The following is a 21157-nucleotide window of genomic DNA, read 5'->3' on the forward strand; positions in this document are numbered from 1 at the left end:
GGAGAAACCCTGTATCAGCCAGGGGCAGCAGACCAGCTACCCTTCTTTCCCGCTGTGGCTTCTGCTGCTCTGCCTGGTCTTGTGTCCTCCTCCATTCCCTAGTCCTTATGAGACCACTAATATAGTCCTTGACCAAGTATGTGCTTGACCAATGTTTGAATGCCTTTAAATGATGCCTGAGGATATTTTTGGAATAATTGTTATTACCATGGTGGGGATCTGACACAATGTCTCAGAAAACCTCTTTCTGTGTTTCAAAACTCCTTTCCATAAGCTTCAACAACAAGAAATCAGTAAAAAGGAGACATGAATTTAAATGTTCCGTTTAGCACAAAATCATGTCAGCATTTTTAGACTTTTACTCACACATTTCCAGCTGTTGATAAGATTCACACCTTTTCCATCCATCCACAAAATAATGCAGCCGACCTCATTATCGTCCAGATCTATCACAAAATTGAAAATTATTGCTTAGATTTTCTGATTGTCTCCACAGCATTGGTGCTGATTTACTTTTTTGGTGAGGGGGTTCAAAATCATATGGACAAATGGGACTAATAGGCAAATAGTCAGCATGGCGTGTTGGTCTGAAGGGCATGTTTACATGCTCCATAACTCTGTATGGTATGTGGTATAGCTATGTACTTGTGTAGGAAGGAACTGCAGATGCTGGTTTAAACTGAAGATAGACACAAAAAGGTGGCGTAACTCAGCAGGACAGAGCTGAGTTGTCCCGTTGAGTTACTCCAGCTTTTTGTGTCTGTCAATGGCTATGTACTTGTTGGACTGCTGTTCCCAAGCTATGGCTGATTGTTCATGGAGCTTTATGTCATAATAATCTTTCAATGATTCAGAGTTGAGCCTTTGCGTTATATTTGTTTTCAGACTGCAGCTTTAGATTCATGGAATCATGCAGCACGGAAGTTGGGCCTTTGGCCCAGCCTGCCCATGCCAACCATCTGTACGAGTCCCACCGGCCCGCATTTGGCCCGTATCGCTCCACAACGTTCCTATCCATGTACCTGTTGCATCTCTAGATAACTCTAAAATGGTGCTCTGGTTGGTGATGTGGCATGATAAGTACAAATGGTAAACTTATACCTTGAACAACAAAGCTCCCTATTCATTCTTAGAACTGTATAAAAAATATGAAAGCCATTCAGTCACATTTATTCGGTTTGATAACTTTTTTAATGCCAGAGCCCAACATTTTTTGCTCTCTCTTGATGCTCTGTCCACTATTGTGGATGCTATCAGTGACTGGCTCCATCAACTCAGCTGCGGGACTATATAACCTTCATCCCTGCTTACCAATGTTGACTTATTGATGGAACTGACAGACTCCTTGAGCCTATGGATCAGCCAATGTTAAAAATCTATAAAGCATATAGGATTTGTTTGTGAATGATTCCTTTTCGTCGATGAACACATAAATCAATAACCTCAATTAAATTAATAGATCCTGCCCAATTTAAAGCTTGGTCCCTGCCAAAGAAATTTGTTCGACCCCATAGCATCTGCAATGCAGCTACCTGGATAAAATATGGGGAGGCATGGTGGTACAGCGGTCGAGCTGCTACCTTACAGCGCCTGAGACCCAGGTTCGATCCTGATTATGGGTGCTGCCTGTACAGAATTTGTATGTTCTCCCAAGACCATGTGGGTTTCCCCCGGGTGCTCCAGTTTCCTCTCACACTCTAAAGTCAGACAGGTTTGGAGGTTAATTGGCTTGGGTGAAAATTGTAAATTGTTCCTAGCGTGTGGTGTGTGTTCATGTAACGGGAATCGCTGGTCAGCATAGACTCGGTGGGCCAAAGGGCCTGTTTCCATGCTGTATCTCTAAACTAAACTAAGTCTGATTTATGCTTCAGCAAGATTATGCAAATAAACAATCTAGGGCATAACAAGTAAAATGAGCTGGTTGAAATGTTGCTACGATGAACTATAAAATCTTCATTGGATTACTTGACTTTTATAACTTTGCTGCTCTCTGTTAAGGTGGTGGTAAATGCACCTTTAGTGACTCTTCACATGGGGTTCACCCCTTTCAGTTACATAGTCCAGTGAAACTTGCTCCCTGTATTCAAACATAAGAAATGACTCATTGGTTTATATATTAGGGGGGAAAGGCTGCACCCATGCAGCCTCATAATTGACTGCATAAATTATTCAACTGAGCAAAGGGGGTAAAGTTAAGAAGGTTGACACATAAATTTCGTTAGGAATGAAATGTACAAGTACTTAACGACTTAAGTAAATCTAGTAATTTTTAGCCATGGAGAATTGACTCTTCATTTTTTAATACCGCTTTATCAGTGGTATAAATCAAGCCAACAAATGTTAAAGAAATTATCACAATAAGCGCAGACCAAACTGAAATCAATATGGATTTTAATTTTGATTAATTTGAACAAGATTTATTGATTCACAATTTATTTATAATACACAGAATTGAAATAAAACCCTTTTGTGTGCAGTTTAAAGTTTCAGCAAACAGCATGTCTAATTAATTAAAAAATAAAGTGCTGTGTTAATCATGACAAGCATGCAAACTGTGTATCCATGCTACTCCCAATGAGTTAGCCTGTTGCCTTAAAATTAATTAGTGAGGTCCTCAGTCCGGGCTGCACCTTTACACTCAGCTGTCCTCTTGCTCTCACCTTTTAATGCTCCAATAAAGGGTGAGAGGTGAATACATGTGAGGGGACTTTTGATTAGCAGATGGTTGGACAAAGTCAAATGACAAACACAAATGGTTGAAAATTGAATTCTCCAATTTTAGGTAACTAACCTACAGACAGCCCCCACGACAGCCCCTCCCCCTCCCCACAGCCCCCTCCCCCCCCCTCCCCCCCCCCTCCCCACAGCCCTCTCCCCCCCCCCACCTTCCTCCTTTTCCCACCGTTTTTTTCCTTTCTCTTCCCTGTGCACCATCTGGATGCACACCTATTTCTCTCTTTCCCACAACCCCTTCCACCTATATTCTTTCCTCTGGGTTCATGTTTCATGTCTCTTCTAACCTTACCTCTCACGTTTCGTCTTTTCATCTCTGGCTTTGTACAAAGATCGACCCCCGACACCCCCCCCCCTCCCCACTTGTATCCACCTATCACTTGCCAAGCTTTGTCCTTCCCCATGATCTCTTTCCGCTCTCTCCCTCCTACTAAAATCAGTCTGATGAACAGTCCCAACCTAAAATATCACCTATCCATGTTCTCCAGAGATAACGCCTGACCTGCTGAGTTACTCCAGCACTTTATATCTTCAGAGTAATGGTTTCTCACTGTTCCTTTCACAGCCTTTCTAATGTTTTGGGGTTTGAACTCAGGAAACCCTTTCAAATACTTTATAGCAGCCGTAATGCCCCATGAAGTTCTAAATCGAGGCTGTATGCATCATGATAGACACACAATGCTGGAGTAACTCAGCGGGTCAGGCAGCATCTCGAGAAAAAGATGTTATGGGTTGAAACCCCTTCAGACTGAAGGAAGGGTCTGACCCGAAACATCACCTATTCCTTTCCTCCAGAGATGCTGCCTGACCGGCTGTTACTTCAGCATTTTGTGTCTATTTTTGGTATAAACCAGCATCTGCAGTTCCTTCCTACACTATATTAAATATCTGTATTAAATATCTGTATTAAATAGCAAGTAATCTGTTGGAGGAATTCAGTCGGTCAAGTGGCATCTGTAGAGGGAAATTAATTGTTGACCTTTCAAGTCAAAACCATGCAGTCCTGATACAGTTTCGATGTGAAGCGTTGACAACATATTTTGCTGGAAATAACCCATATATGTGGCCGGACTCACTGTGTTCCTCAAGCGGATTATTTGTCGCTGTTTGCAACTGACACCGATCCACATAGCCTCCATGTTTGTTCAGATGCTTCAGATTCAAGCAGCTGCAGTCTCTTGTGTCTCTGTTTTCAATAGATTCTTCCTCTGACAGGTCCGAGAGGTAACCAACAAAATCCTTCGAATGGCCAATAAGACGAAATTGGCAGAAGATAGTCTATATTCGCACATCCTAGTTGAATGGGGCCAATATATTGACCACGACTTTGCCTTCACACCTCAGAGTGTCAGCCAAACAGCTTTCCATGGTGGAGTAGACTGCAAGAATATGTGCCAGAATCTGAATCCATGTTTTCCAATTAAGGTACTTATACAAGTGACTGGTGAGTGGGCAGATGCATGGCAGATGCAGTGTAATGTAGATAAATGTGAGGTTATCCACTTTGGTGGCAAGAACAAGGAGGCAGATTATTATCTGAATGGTATTAGATTAGGAAGAGGGGAAGTGCAACAAGATCTGGGTGTCCTTGTACATCAGCCACTGAAAGTAAGCGTGCAGGTACAGCAGGCAGTGAAGAAAGCTAATGGCATGTTGGCCTTCAGAACGAGAGGATTTGTGTACAGGAGCAAAGAGGTCCTTCTGCAGTTGTACAGGGCCCTAGTGAGACCACACCTGGAGTATTGTGTGCAGTTTTGGTCTCCAAATTTGAGGAAGGACATTCTTGCTATTGAGGGAGTACAGCATAGGTTCAAGAGATTAATTCCCGGGATGGCGGGACTGTCATATGATGAAAGAATGGAATGACTGGGCTTGTATTCACTGGAATTTAGAAGGATGAGATGGGATCTTACAGAAACATATAAAATTATTAAGGCATTGGACACGCTAGATGCAGGAAACATGTTCCCGATGTTGGGGTCAGTCCAGAACCAGGGGCCACAGTTTAAGAATAAGGGGTAGGCCATTTAGAACTGAGATGAGGAAACACTTTTTCACCCAGAGAGTTGTGAATTTGTGGAATTCTCTGCCTCAGAAGGCAGGGGAGGCCGATTCATTGGATGCATTCAAAAGAGAGTTACTGTAGATAGAGCTCTGAGGGCTAGCGGAATCAAGGGATATGGGGAGAAAGCAGGAACGGGATACTGATTGTGGATGATCAGCCATGATCACATTGAATGGCGGTGCTGGCTTGAAGGGCTGAATGGCCCACTCCTGCACCTATTTTCTATGTATTCTATGTATCTATGATTTTAACAACAGTTAGCAATAACTTGACATTTCTGTTTTTCAAATTAGTTTTTAAGGCTGGACATAAAAATAAATCCTGCCCAATTTTCCTCAAGGACTTCGAGGATCTAGATTTTGTTTTACTTATTGGTATGAAAGGAAATATCCCCAGTGAAATTTATTTTGAATGACAGTCATTTCATGTCCTCCCTCCTCTGAATTTAACTGAACCCTGTGTCTGTCCAACTACCCCCACCCCTCTTCCACAACATTTCATCCATCCTGCATAATGGTAAGTAAGGTAGGAAGATTAACCAGAGTAAACCATACATAGTGCACATTTGCTACAGCATTTGTAAATCTAACTCTAAATCTTGATAGAAGTATATAGATTACAAAAAGCAAAGACAGAACAGATAGCCAAAATATTTCCTCCCTGCTCCCGATCGCAACCCAAAACATCAAAAATTCCTTGCCCCTCACAGATGGAGCCTGACCCCCTGATTTCATCCAGTAGTTTTTTTTTGTTCTTTATCTGGTAGTAGGGAAATCAAATCTGGAACACCATATGTTTAAGATGGGAAGAAAGAGTTCCATAGAGGTTCTGGGGATTAATTGTTTCATACAGACAGTGATTGATGTCTGGAATGCTCTGCAACAGAGGTGGTGGAAGAGGATACAATCACAATGTTGAAGAGGCATTTAGGCAGACACTTAAATAGACAAGGATCAGAAGTATACCGTCTTAATGTGAACAAATGGGAATAATGTAAATGGGCAAAAGGGTGTGCACGGTTGAAGTGGGGACAAAGGGTCTGTTCTTGTGCTGTACATCTCTGTAACCACCATAAGGTTTGTTAGGACTTTAATGTATTACTTCGAGGTAAGACATTTGAAATGGTCCTGCTAATTTTAACCATGTCTTATTTTAATGTTCATCAATCAGGTGCCTGGAAGCGATCCTCGCTCCAGACTGAATGAGTGCATCACATTTTATCGTTCATCTCCCACATGTGGGGCAGGATCTCAAGGAACTGACTTTGAGACAAGCCTGAATGCTCGGCAGCAGATAAATGCTGTCACTTCCTTTATTGATGCCTCGACTGTGTATGGGAGCACTCCAGTTCAAGAAAGAAAGTTAAGGGACTATGCAAGCCAGGAGGGCCTCCTTCTAATAAATACAAAATACAAGGATGGCAAACGGCAGCTGTTGCCATTTGTGGATCAGGAACCGTCCGCATGTGCTCAAGAGCCCAATGCCACTCACAATGAAAGGGTAAAATGTTTCCTCGCAGGAGAAAGCAGAGCAAACGAAGTTTTAACTCTAGCTTCAATGCACACATTGTGGATGCGTGAGCACAATCGATTAGCAAAGACTCTGCACAAGATCAACCCTCACTGGAATTCAGAAACCATCTACCGCGAAGCACGTAAGATTAATGGTGCTCTGCATCAGGTTAGTTGGTTCATTCTTGCTGCATTGTTCAAATATTGTTATGTGCACATTGTATGAAAAAAAAACCCTAGCCTGAAAGGTCTCCAATATTTAACCAGATTCAAGGTGCATCTTAAATAAGTGTCAGCTACTGGCATAAAATCCAGTGAGGATATTTGTGTATAATTGCAGATTTACTGTGAAAATAGGCAGCCATTGTCTCTATGGGTGCTCCTTACATTTGGAAAACATTAGTATGCATCAAAGATATACTGATACTAGGGCAGATGCCTCCGCACTTCATTTCAACAGTCCATGTCCCGATAGAAATCCTGCTCTGCCATTATTTTGGCAGTGGCCCAAGACCCTGGATTTACAATCATGTAGCTATCTGCATTGAGAACGATCCAGTCAAAACCAATCAAAAACATGTATTTTGTCTTCACCATTTTGCATCCTAATACTTAGGTTTAGGTTTACATTTATTATTATCTGGTGTACCGAGGTACATTGAAAACTTTTGTTTTGCATGCCATGCAATGAAATCAGATAATAGAAGGATGAGAGGGGAAACATATAAGATTATTAAGGGGTTGGAAACGTTAGAGGCAGGAAACATGTTCCCAATGTTGGGGGAGTCCAGAACCAGGGGCCACAGTTTAAGAATAAGGGGTAGGCCATTTAGAACGGAGATGAGGAAAAACTGTTTCAGTCAGAGAGTTGTGAATCTGTGGAATTCTCTGCCTCAGAAGGCAGTGGAGGTAAATTCTCTGAATGCATTCAAGAGAGAGCTAGATAGAGCTCTTAAGGATAGCGGAGTCAGGGGGTACGGGGAGAAGGCAGGAACGGGGTACTGATTGAGAATGATCAGCCATGATCACATTGAATGGTGGTGCTGGCTCGAAGGGCCGAATGGCCTACTCCTGCACCTATTGTCTTTTGTCTATTGTCTATAAGTACAAGCAAGCCAAACTCAGGTACAATATGTAAAGCCAAGGGGAAGATGGAGAATGCAAAATATAGTTTTCTGCATTGTCGTGAAACCAGGTGCATAGACAAAGTCCAATGTCCACAATGGGGTAGAGCTGAACGAAATAGTACCTTTGCTTATGGAGGGACTGTTCAGAAACCTGATAAGAGAGAGGAAAAAGCTGTTCCCGAGTCTCCTGGTGCACGCTTTCAAGATTCTGTATCTTCTGCCCATTTGGAGCAGGGAGCAGAAGGAATGACCGGGATGGGAAAGATCTTTGATTATATTGGCTGCTTTTCCAAGACAGAGTGAAGTGGAGATGGAGTCACTGGTGGGAGGTCAGGTCTGTGTGGTGGACTGGGCGACAGCCAGAACTCTCTGCAATTTCTTGTGGACTTAAGCAGAACTTTCCCCAAACCAAGCTGTAATGCTACTCAACAGTATGCATTCTATGGTGCATCCGTAGAAGTTTGTAAGAGTCATTGGTGATGTGCTGAATTTCATCAGTCTCCTGAGGAAGTTAGGCATTGGTGTGCCTTCTTGGCTGTCATTTCAACGTGGTTGATCCATGGCAGATCTTTGTTAGTATTAACAGAAAGGAACTTGAAGCTCTCAACCATTTCCTCTTTGGCACCATTGATGCTGATTTGGGACATGCACTCCTCTCTGCTTTCTGAAATCGATAACGAGATCCTTCATCTTGCTGACATTGAGGAAGAGGTTGGTGTAGAATATCATTCAAACAATTAGAAAGTGTGCTAGATTTACAGATAGAAAAGACATTTAAAAGAGTAGAGCGATTGTATCGGATGATCATAGATTCTCATCTAGGACCAATATGCAGAGTTGCCACGCTCCAGTGCCATCGCATCCAATTTTTTCTAAATCTGATTAATTTAATGATCCTGGGTGTGGTCTGTGGTCTCTTTTATGTTTCTGTCTGCACATGCAGAGAAGAGCTACTGATGGCAATAACACTCAACCTAAGCAGCAGTGCCGGGTACGATACGATACAATATGATACGATAGAACTTTATTTATCCCAGGAGGGAAATTGGTCTGCCAACAGTCATAAAACACAACAAGATACATGAAACATGAAATTAAAGTGACAAGTGGAAAGTCCAGGATCGGGGATGTGCAAAGTTTGGGGGGAGGGGGGGGGAAGAGGTCCGTCTACCCCACGACAGAAGGGGGAGGAGTTGACACACTTTGATAGCCACAGGGAAAAAGGATCTCCAGTGGCATTCTGTGCTGCATCTTGGTGGAACCAGTCTGTTGCTGAAGGTGCTCCTTAGGTTGACCAGTGTGTCATGGAGGGGATGAGCATAACGATACGTCAAAATCATACTATACATACATTCAATTCTTAAAGGTATCTTTACTCTTTTATGCAGCACAGTCAGGGATAATTAAGAGCCAATATTGATTTGCACTATTCCATGCAAAGAAAAAGAATGTAGTTACCTTTAGATAATTGTTGACTTTACATTTATATAATCGGTGTGTTTGCGTTAAAGAAATCCTGATTATTTAAATATTTGTAGTTGAATAATGAAACCAATGTCCTCTGCTGTCGCCGTTTGCTCAGCTAATTAGAACCTGATGATCTTGGCAGCCACCAGTTAACGAAATATCACTTTAACTATTCCTTAAATCTATTCGGGTTCAGAATGTAGCAATTAGGAATGATTATTTTTCCATTAAGGGTTTTGGCAGTCTGTTCCTTTGTAATCAATGTTCTTTGTTTCTGATATAAATTGCAATAAACATTAACGGACAAGTTGCTCGATTTTCTGTTGCTACTGTGGAGTCGAATTCAGCAGTGACTGCACCAACACTCATAGTCGGGTGAACTCGCGTATGTATTTTATTTATAGTAGGAGAAAGTCCAAGACCACATGGGGGCGCTGTCCCGCACCACCAGGGAGCATGTGTGGTGGCTCTGGCAATCTCAGGGTTGGTCCTGGCAGCTCAGTCCTGGTCTTCGAAAGAGAAGGTGTGGCGATGTCAGGCCTCTCCCTGCAGTTCACCCTTGCATCGAGAGGAGGTGCTGGCAGTCTGAGGTTCATCTTGTTGATCTCAGGTTTGAGCTTGAAGAGGCGGCACTGGCAGTCTCTGGATTATCCTGGTGACTCAGTCTTCTATGTGTAGGCACAGCTCCTCGTTGTTCGTGGGTAGGAAGAGGTGCCTGGTGTCTCAGGCTCGCCTCACCCATTCAGTCTTAGCCTTCGGTAGAGCTACTGGAAGAAGCGGTAGGGGCATCTTCCCAGCAGTCCAGTCTTGACCATACAATGGCATTGGTTTGTCCTAGTGGCGTAGTTTTCCTTGAACCTGTGACAGGGGAACACAGCCAGCAGGGGAGGCATCCCACTTTGTCTCCTTCCCTCTGTCTCTCTTTGCCTTCCTTCTCTCCTCTGTCAAGAATGCTTGGGTTTTATTAGGAGTAGGCTGACAAGGTTCAAGTGGCCAGCCAATATTAGCTCATTGGATGCTGGGGATTGGCCTCTCCTGGCCTGTCAGCCAGTGTTAGGGATCAGAGTGGTCTTCGTGGGAAGGGGGCACTACTACACTACCTAATCGCAAAACTAACTTCACGGATTGACCACCTATTATGGATAACATCCCAGTTTCAATTCTATCGAGATAATAATGATTACAAACAGTGCATCTTAGATAGTAAATTAACCATACCGTTGCTGAAGAAACATAAAAGTACCCCATTAAATTCAAAATAAGCCAATGTAGTTTCAAAGGAACATTATAAGGTGAACAAACCATGGATGACCAAATATGTCCAACTCCTGCTAAAAGCCCGCAATATAGAAACATAGAAACATAGAAAATAGGTGCAGGAGTAGGCCATTCGGCCCTTCGAGCCTGCACCGCCATTCAATATGATCATGGCTGATCATCCAGCTCAGTAACCTGTACCTGCCTTCTCTCCATACCCCCTGATCCCTTTAGCCACAAGGGTCACATCTAACTCCCTCTTAAATATAGAATATAGCTTTCCAGACCGGCAATACAGAGCTGTGTAGTGCGGCCAGGTCCCACCTGAAGAGGGGCATCAGAGACACCAAAGCAGCCTACAAGCGAAGGATTGAGAGCCACTTCGACAACTCGAAGTGTTGTCGGGTCTGCCGTCGTGCATGGCAAGGTATATGGCACATACCAATTACAATATCAACACCAACCCATCCACCAGCAGCAGTTCCTCACTGGTGGAGCAGCTCAACTATTTCTTTGGCTGTCATGAGGTGGAGAGAACAGAGTCTGCCACTGCTCCAGCTCCAGCTACAGCAGCCAGATACTCATCATACAGACTGCTGACGTCACACGCACACTCCGTAATGTCAACATATGGAAAACAGCCGGTCCAGACCGAGTTCCAGGACAGGTTCTCAGAGACAGCGCTGCTGAGTTAGCTGACGTGTTCATAAACATCTTCAATCTATCCCTGGCAGAGTGCATTGGCCCCACATGCCTAAAAGCATCCACAATAGTGCCAGTTCCAAAGCAGACAGCCATAATCTGTCTCAATGACTACAGGCCAGTCGCACTAACACCAATAATCATGAAGTGTCTGGAGAGACTGGTCTTTAAGCACATCAAGGCTGCTCTCCCACCCACCCTGGATCCACACCAATACGCCTACAGAGCCAACAGATCAACAGATGACACCATTGGCACTGCTCTCTATTCTGTACTGCTCCACCTAGACCAAGGGGGAGCATATGCATGGCTGCTGTTTGTTGAATACCACTCTGCATTTAATACAATCATACCCAGCAGACTGGTCTCCAAGCTGTCTGACCGAAGCTTCGAACACAACATCTGCCTTTGGATAAAGGACTTCCTAACAGATCGGCCTCAGTCAGTCAGGATGGGCCCCACCACTCTCCCACTCTGTCACTCAGCACAGGGGCTCCACAAGGCTGTGTGCTGAGCCCCCTCCTCTACTCTCTCTATACCTATGACTGTTTACCGACCCACAACACGAACACAATCGTTAAATTTGCAGACGACATGACGGTGGCGGGGCTGATCACTGAGGGCGATGAGTCTGCTTGCAGGGAGGAGGTACAGAGGCTAACAGGCTGGTGCTCAGAAAACAACGGTACTCAACACCAAAAAAACAAAAGAGCTCATCATCGACTTCAGGAAGAAGCAGGGTGACCATCCCCCACTGCATATAAGCGGAGAAAGAGTGGATAGAGTCTCCAGTTTCAGGTTCCTGGGCACCCACATCTCAGAAGATCTCACGTGGTCAACCAGCATAAACTCTCTGGTTAAGAAGGCACAACAGCAGCTTCACTTCCTAAGAACACTCAGGAAAGTCATTATACATTAATGACTTAGACGAAGGGATTAAAAGTACCATTAGCAAATTTGCAGATGATACTAAGCTGGGCGGTAGTGTGAATTGTGAGGAAGATGCAATAAGGCTGCAGGGTGACTTGGACAGGTTGTGTGAGTGGGCGGATACATGGCAGATGCAGTTTAATGTAGATAAGTGTGAGGTTATTCACTTTGGAAGTAAGAATAGAAAGGCAGATTATTATCTGAATGGTGTCAAGTTAGGAGGAGGGGGAGTTCAACGAGATCTGGGTGTCCTAGTGCATCAGTCAATGAAAGGAAGCATGCAGGTACAGCAGGCAGTGAAGAAAGCCAATGGAATGTTGGCCTTCATAACAAGAGGAGTTGAGTATAGGAGCAAAGAGGTCCTTCTACAGTTGTACCGGGCCCTGGTGAGACCGCACCTGGAGTACTGTGTGCAGTTTTGGTCTCCAAATTTGAGGAAGGATATTCTTGCTATGGAGGGCGTGCAGCGTAGGTTCACTAGGTTAATTCCCGGAATGGCGGGACTGTCGTATGTTGAAAGGCTGGAGCGATTGGGCTTGTATACACTGGAATTTAGAAGGATGAGGGGGGATCTTATTGAAACATATAAGATAATTAGCGGATTGGACACATTAGAGGCAGGAAACATGTTCCCAATGTTGGGGGAGTCCAGAACAAGGGGCCACAGTTTAAGAATAAGGGGTAGGCCATTTAGAACGGAGATGAGGAAGAATTTTTTCAGTCAGAGAGTGGTGAAGGTGTGGAATTCTCTGCCTCAGAAGGCAGTGGAGGCCAGTTTGTTGGATGCTTTCAAGAGAGAGCTGGATAGAGCTCTTAAGGATAGCGGAGTGAGGGGGTATGGGGAGAAGACAGGAACGGGGTACTGATTGAGAGTGATCAGCCATGATCGCATTGAATGGCGGTGCTGGCTCGAAGGGCTGAATGGCCTACTCCTGCACCTATTGTCTATTGTCTATTGTCTATTGAAAGTCAACCTGCCACAACAGCTGCTAGTGTCCTTCTATCGCTGCTCCATTGAGAGTGTCCTGACACATGGGATCCTGGTGTGGGATGGCAACAGTTCTGCCGCTGACAAGAAGGCTCTGCAGAGAGTCATCAACACAGGCCAGAAGATCACCAACACACTTCTGCCTACCCTGGAAGACATCTATAGCTCCCGTTGCCTGCGGAAGGCATCCTGCATCCTAAAGGACCCATCTCATCCCGCCCATCACTTGTTTGCTCTTCTGCCCTCAGGAAAGCGCTACAGGTCCATCAAAGTGCACACCACAAGACTAACAAACAGTTTCTACCCTAAGGCCATCACCACTCTGAACTCTGCACTGAAAGCACCCCCCCCCCCCCATAGACAATATTTATACTGTACAATACCTACCTCTGTGCAATACAGATATATTCATTTATAATATTCTTTTTTATAATACTATTCTGTGCAATATCTTATAGTCTGACAATGACCTTCTCAATGCCATATCTAATATTCTGGTAAGGGTGCATATGTAGGCACAATGTGTATGCGTGTGTGAATCTGTGTCACAGTGTGTGCACGTGAGTGTACAAACAATTTTTATTTTTCTCACTTTTTTTACTGTTATTTTATTGGTTTTTTTAATCTTGTGGAGATGCTCCGCTCAGGCAGTGCACCTGAATTTCGTTGTATGCACCACTACAATGACAATAAAGTAAAGTATAAGTATATAAGTATAAAAGGCACAAAGTGCTGGAGTAACGCAGCGGGTCAGGCAGCATTTCTGCAGCATTATAAGCTGATTTCCATACCCTTTCACCTGACTAAAGTGAACATGAATGCAGATGTGTCAGGTCTTAGAGTGTACAATGCAGATCAGGGAGCCCCTCATAAGCAGCTTACACTCACACAATGTACTTCTACTTGAAATGTCCCAAGGCACTTGATAAGAAAATAATAAGCGGTATAGATGTCGTAGCAGTGAAGGGAAGTTTGAAATGGCAGCTTCGAGCTAAATGAAAATGGATTTTACATAAGAGAAATAGAAACCTTTTAAAACTGAAGCAACTGGAAGCACTGAGACAGCTGCCTGGGCAAGAGGTCACAGGAGGAGAACCAGAGAATCTCAGTCTGCAGCAGGTTACAGACATAGGGAGTTGTCAAGGCAATGACGACAGGTAGTTCACAGGTGGCACAGAGCAGGAGACGTTCCATTCCATTCAATTGCAGCAATACTAAATGTTTAAATTCCTCTCCTTCTGGGATGTTGTCATAAATATTGATGCTCTACCTCGGCTCTGTCATTACCAGGATTGAAGAGGATGGCTTGGTGACCCTATGACAGATGAATCATGTTAAAAAAGTGAAGGAATGGTGATCTGGGATTCAGTCCAATGCTGACTATGTACTGGAAGCAGATCTGTGACTGTTGACATTCTGATGGGATTAGCAATGTTTGCAATCCTATTAATTAATATTTATAACATCGGTTTATACCTTAATTATGATCTGATTAAAGATTTATTCTAGCAAAGAGCAGATCACATGGCAGCATGCAATAGGACCCTGTAAGTTAGAGCACAGTAACTGTGGGTCTCTGTTCAACACTTGGGTTTCTTTGCATTTAATTAGATTTTTAACAAGGTAAAGATAGATTCTGCGACCTAAAGGACACGAGATCCATCCTCAGGAGCATCAGTGATGCAGAATCCAGAGAGGTTTCTGAGGAAAATCTAAAAATATAGAATATTCACACAGACTCTACAAAATATTCAGTATATCATTAAGATATTATTCAGTTGGTTTAACCTTGCCCAAAAATCCCACTGTTTCCATGTAAGATTGGCTTCAATCACTTAAAAAACTAAGTATTAAAGCTCAGGGCCTAGAAATTCTGTTGCACAAAACATTGTGTGTACCATGCTATGCTGTATCATAACAATAGCAGTGAAGCTCTGCAGAATAGCATTGTCAGACTCCAGTGAATAATGACCCAAATAACAGTTTCATCATCTTCTCTTGTGTCAACCTATTGCAAAACTCTGCAGCTCCCATCATTTAGTGTCACACACGCAATCTTGGCAGACAGCACTTTTCCAAGCACCAGCGAGTGATGCTGCTTAAAGAATGGCTGTTTCAAAGATCAGTTCAGTTCAGTTACTCTATTATCACATGTACTGAGTACAGTGAAAAGCTTTTGTTGCATGCTATCCAGTCAATAGAAAGACAATACATGATTACAATCAATCCATTTACAGTGTATAGAAACACAATAAGGGAGATAAGGGAATAACGTTTAGTGCAAGGTCCGATCAAGTATAGTCCTACGATCAACAGTAGTTCAGCACTGCTCTCTGGTTGTGGTAGGATGATTCAGTTGCCTGATAACAGCTGGGAAGAAACTGTCCCTGAATCTGGTGGTGTCCGTTTTCACACTTCTATACCTTTTGCCTGATGGGAGAGGGGAGAAGAGGAAGTGGACAGGGTGCAACTAGTCCTAGATTATGCTGCTGGACTTGCCGAGGCAGCGTGAGGTATAAATTGAGTCAATAGAAGGGAGGTTGGTTTGTGTGATGGTCTGGGCTGCGTCTACAATTCGCTGCAATTTCTTGCAGAGTTGGATGGAGCCGTTCCCAGACCAAACTGTGATGCTTCCCGATAAAATGCCGATAAATGGGAGATTGAGCATGCTGATTCTAGAACTGGATCTGAACAGACTGTTTGAGAACCTTCCTTCCGGATGGATCCTCTCTCCATGCGCGCTCCATGGAGTCAGGCTATTTTGGCAGGAGATTGGTCTCTGTAGAGTACAATACCTCAAAAGTGCCATTGTTGAATGCTTATACTTTTGCAAAGCCCACATTGGTGACAAATGCTTGTGCACATCCTTCTGGCTGCTCTAAATCACATGTTTTCCCTGGAGCATTGGAGACTGAGGGGAGATCTGCTAGAAGAGTGCAAAACTATGAGAGGTCTAGATAGGGTGGACCGCCAGAATCTTTTTTTCCCAGGATGGAAATGTCATAGACTAGAGGGCATAGTTTTAAGCTGAAAGGGGCAAAGTTTAAAGAAGATGTGTGGGTCATGTTTTTTACACTAAAAAACAGGTTTTTGGTGGTTGCCTGTAACACACTTCCAGGGATGGTGGTGGATGCATATACGATAGTGGCATTTAAGGGGGCTTTAGATAGGCACATGGATATGGAGGGATATGGATCACGTGCAGGCAGTGGCGATTAGTTCGGCATTGACATTATAAGCAGAAGGGCATGAGCAGAAGGGCCTGTTCGTGTGCAGTATTGTTTAATTTACTATGTTCTATGATATGGTTCCAATGTGAGCAAGTGGGATTAGTACTGATGGGCAGAAGGATCAGTGTGGCCCCGTTGCTGTGTTATATGACACTATCGCTCTAAGTGCTTTTACAAATTTAGTTATAAAAATTCCATTCCAAATTGACATTGTTATTTTTTAATTTAATTAAGAATGATCCACATATATTGTGGCCATCTATTTACTCTAACAGTTATTCACAGGAGGATTTTGTTGTATTTTTGTTCAGATTATTACAATGAGAGATTATATTCCTAAAATCCTTGGTTCTCAAGCGTTTGATCAGTTTATGGGAAATTATGATGGATACAGTGAAAGATTGAATCCCTCCTTGTCCAACGTGTTTGCAACCGCTGCATTCCGTTTTGGTCACACAACCATCAGCCCGAGGATACAAAGGCTAGATGAAAGTTACAAGGAGCACGCCATATACCCAAGCATAAACCTCCACGAGGCCTTCTTCAGTCCTTGGCGCATCATTAAAGAAGGTGAATATTAGAGTTGCTGATCTGAAACTAAACACAATTAACTCACTGTGTTTACTTAAACCAGCCTCTCCCCTAAGCTATTATTTCTGTTGCGATTGATAGGTGGCTTAGACCCGCTGCTCAGGGGGCTTCTGGCAAAGCCAGCCAAGCTGCAAACGCCAAATCAAATGATGATCGAGGAACTGACAGAGAGGTTATTTGCTCTGACTAATGCTGTAGCTCTGGACCTGGCATCACTGAACTTGCAAAGAGGGCGTGACCATGGACTTCCTGGTGAGTGGAACCTCTGAGGTGTTGCAACTTGCAAACATGATCAACATGTGCAGATTATCACAAATGACATAGAAAGGAAAAAGGATGGGGATCTAAAAAAGTGAATATAGGGAGTTTTGTAAATGGTGAAAAAGCAGGACCTCAAGGCAAGTGATATCCGGATCACTCCTGGTACAAGTTGATAGTGAGAGTGGGAATAGAAAGATAAGACGGGTGAACGCATTGCTGAGGAGTTGATGCAGGGGGAAGGGATTCCGATGTTTGGACCATTGGGATCACTTCTCGGGCAGACGTGGCCGGTATAAGAGGAGCAGATTGCACCCGAACTGGAGGGTAACCGTTATTCTTGCAGGCAGGTTTACTAGTGCCACTCGGGAGGGATTAAACTACATTGATAGGCAGCACAGCATCTAGACAATACAATACACAATAGGTGCAGGAGTAGGCCATTCAGCCCTTCGAGCCAGCACCGCCATTCAATGCGATCATGGCTGATCACTCTCAATCAGTACCCCGTTCCTGCCTTCTCCCCATACCCCCTCACTCCGCTATCCTTAAGAGCTCTATCCAGCTCTCTCTTGAAAGCATCCAACGAACTGGCCTCCACTGCCTTCTGAGGCAGAGAATTCCACACCTTCACCACTCTCTGACTGAAAAAGTTCTTCCTCATCTCCGTTCTAAATGGCCTACCCCTTATTCTTAAACTGTGGCCCCTTGTTCTGGACTCCCCCAACATTGGGAACATGTTTCCTGCCTCTAATGTGTCCAATCCCCTAATTATCTTATATGTTTCAATAAGATCCCCCCTCATCCTTCTAAATTCCAGTGTATACAAGTGTATAATGCAGTAGTGACGCAGGTGGGGGGCTGAAAATCAATACAGAAGTCAATGACAGCACGTTCAGTAGACAGGATAGGCAGCAGCATGGCACGGAATGAGGAAAGTCAGTTGGATTAAATTGCATTCATTTCAATGCTAGAGGCCTGGCAGGTAAGGCAAATTAACTCAGTTCATGGACAGGTTCATCAACTGTGATGATACAGCCATCGTGGAAACCTGGCTAAGAGAGGGATAGGACTGGTAGCTTAATATTTGAGGACAGATGCTACAGGCGAGATAGAGGCGGGGGTAAAAGAGGAGGGGGAGTTGTTTTATTGACTAAGGAGAATCTCATGGCAATATTCCTAGAAGACACAAAGGGTGGTGAGTGTAAGGAACAAGCTGCCAGAGGAGGTAGTTGAGGCTAGGACTATCCCAATGTTTAAGAAACAGTTAGACAGGTACATGGATAGGACAGGTTTGAAGGGATATGAACCAAGCGCAGGCAGGTGGGACTAGTGTAGCTGGGACATTTTGGCCGGTGTGACCCAAGTTGGGCTGAAAGGCTTTTTCCACACTGTATCACTCTATGACTCTATGACATAACTGAGGGATCTTTGCCTGAGATATCCCCTTGCCTGGGATCGACGCTCCAACCGCGGCCTGCGGATTTCACCATCGAGGAGCTCGCAGTCTCGGGTAGAGACTGATGTTGGGAAGGTCTAAAGTCACAGGAGGTTCGACTAGCCCCGACCCGGGGTCCGATCGCCTGGCGTGGGGGAGCTGAGATCCCCCCAATGCGGGAGCTTGATCGCCCTAACGCGGAGGGCCTGACTGCCAGCTACGGGAGCCAAGATCGTCCCGTCAACGGAAGGCTCGAGGCCCTCTGAGGGGGGCCCCCCAAAGAAGGGAAGAGATTAATCTTTTTTTCGCCTTCCATCACAGTGAGGAATGTGGAAGAGTCACTGTGGTGGATGTTTACGTTAAATATATTTAGTGTGTTTTGTTGCTTTTTATTGGTATGACTGTATGGCAAATCAAATTCCTCATGTTTCAAAACATACTTGGCTAATAAAGTATAATTATGATCATGATTATGATTATGATGATTATATTGAAATTGCTTTGTTCAGGACATTGATTGCCAGGAAAAACCACGTCATTCTCCATAACAATTCTAAATATCCAATGTCATGGTCACTGTCTCCCAAATGTACTCCCAGGGACCTGTGCTCCAATTATCTGTCTGCAGTCCCAAAGATCGGCTCTAATACCATCTCAGTACTATCCATGTACTGGCTCAAAAAACTCTCCTGGTCTTTCTATGTCTTTCTTACCAAACCAATCCCAGTTAATTTTAGAGGTTGAAATCCCCACTATTATAACCTTATTATTTTTTAATTTCTCTATGATTTGTCTACATATTCTCTATCCCCTGCTGTCTAGAGGCCTGCAGTACACCCCCCCCCCCCCCCCAGCAATGTGATTGTAATTATCACCCATTCATTTTCTCCACAGACGCTGCCTGTCCCGTTGAGTTATTCCAGCTTTTTGTGTCTATCTTTGATTGTAATTGTAGATGGATCCATTGAGTCACCACACAATAATACCAATTATGTAATTCAGGTCAAAAGTTTGTTTTTGCTAATTCAAAGCTAACAAAAGCATGATTTTACGTTACTTCTAGGATACAATGAATGGAGGGAATGCTGTAAACTTGAAAGATTGGAAACCAAAACCGATATCAGGAAAGCAATTTCTGATTTAGATTCTGTTGAAAAGATAATGGATCTCTATGGTCATCCAGACAATATTGACATTTGGCTTGGAGGCTTGGCAGAAGATTTTCTTCCTGGGGCCAGAGTTGGCCCGTTATTTGCTTGTTTAATTGGAAAACAAATGAAAGCTTTAAGAGAAGGCGATAGGTGAGTTTCTCTATGTAATATGTTCCATTCTAATCTAGTCACATACACAAGCTGTTAGCTCACGCTGTTCTGGTAAATATCTAGTCTAATACAGATTAATCAAGTACTTTGATGCAGAACAAATAGGACCAAACAAAAGCAAAGAATAGCAAAAATTACAAGCTTCTTTCCTTGGTAAGTGAATGCCATTGACTTTGAAAGGACATACGTTTGCAGTGTTATTTTTGGATCCTACATTTAGTACAAATGGTGTAGGAAAATAACTGCAGATGCTGGTACAAATCGAAGGTAACTCAGCAGGTCAGGCAGCATCTCAGGAGAGAAGGAATGGGTGACGTTTCGGGTCGAAACCCTTCTTCAGACTGATTTTGAAGGGGCGGGACAAAGGAAGGATATAGGTGGAGACAGGAAGATAGAGGGAGAACTGGGAAGGGGGAGGGGAAGAGAGGGACATAGGAACTATCTAAAGTTGGAGTAGTCAATGTTCATACCACTGGGCTGCAAGCTGCCCAAGCGAAATATGCGCAAGCGAAGCAAAATGAGCTGGTTGAAATGTTGCTACGATGAACTATAAAATCTTCATTGGATTCCTGGTACTGTTCCTTCAATTTCCGGTGGGCCTCATTATGGCACTGGAGGAGGCCCATGACAGAAAGGTCAGACTGCGAGTGGGAGGGGGAGTTGAAGTGCTCAGCCACCGGGAGATCAGGTTGGTTAAGGCGGACTGAGCGAAGGTGTTGAGCGAAACGATCGCCGAGTCTGCGTTTGGTTTCGCCGATGTAAAGAAGTTGACATCTAGAGCAGCATCAACTTCTTTACATCGACGAAACCAAACGCATTCCTTCTCTCCAGAGTTGCTGTCTGACCTGCTGAGTTACTCCAGCATTTTGTGATACCTTCGATTTGTACCAGCATCTGCAGTTATTTTCCTACACAACTTGATAAATAATTTACTTTATGGAAGGAAGCAGAGATGATGATGGTGGAAGGTTATTTTTTGGACTGGAGGCCTGGACTTGTGATGTGCCTCAGGGATCAGTGCTGGGCCAATTGCTGTTTGTGGATAATATCAATGATTTGGATGACAATGTACAAGGCTAGATAAGTAAGTTTGCAGATGACACGAAAGTGGGTAGCATCTAAGATAGCAAAGATGGTTATCAAAAATCACAGCAGGATCTTGATCAGTTGGGCAAGTGGGCTGAGGAATGGTTAATGGAGTTTAATGCATATAAATATGAGGTGTTTCATTTTGGGAAGTCAAACCGGGGCAGGAACTTCACTGTGAATGGCAGGGCCCTGGGGAGTGTTGTAGAGCTGAGACATCTAGGAGTACAGGTACATAGTTCCTTGAAAGTGGCGTCATGGGTAGATATGGTTTTCAAGAAAGCTTTTGGCACATTGGCCTTCATCAGTCGGGGTAATAAGTATAGAGGTTGGGATATTATGTTACAGTTGTACAAGATATTGGTGAGTGTAAGAAAATAACTGCAGATGCTGGTACAAATCGAAGGTATTTATTCACAAAATGCTGGAGTAACTCAGCAGGTCAGGCAGCA

General features: G+C 43.8%; 1 protein-coding gene across 1 annotated transcript in view; it reads left to right on the forward strand.

Annotated features, from left to right (window-relative positions):
• Window positions 1-21157, forward strand: part of tpo (thyroid peroxidase) — a 43737-nt gene that overhangs the window by 16030 nt on the left and 6550 nt on the right. The window contains exons 5-9 of the mRNA XM_078400038.1: window positions 3949-4158; window positions 5969-6478; window positions 16322-16580; window positions 16683-16853; window positions 19361-19598. Coding sequence (XP_078256164.1) covers window positions 3949-4158; window positions 5969-6478; window positions 16322-16580; window positions 16683-16853; window positions 19361-19598 — 1388 coding nt within the window. The remainder of the gene's footprint in view (window positions 1-3948; window positions 4159-5968; window positions 6479-16321; window positions 16581-16682; window positions 16854-19360; window positions 19599-21157) is intronic.

The sequence above is a fragment of the Rhinoraja longicauda genome, chromosome 5, assembly GCF_053455715.1.
Source record: "Rhinoraja longicauda isolate Sanriku21f chromosome 5, sRhiLon1.1, whole genome shotgun sequence".
Lineage (NCBI taxonomy): Eukaryota > Metazoa > Chordata > Chondrichthyes > Rajiformes > Arhynchobatidae > Rhinoraja > Rhinoraja longicauda.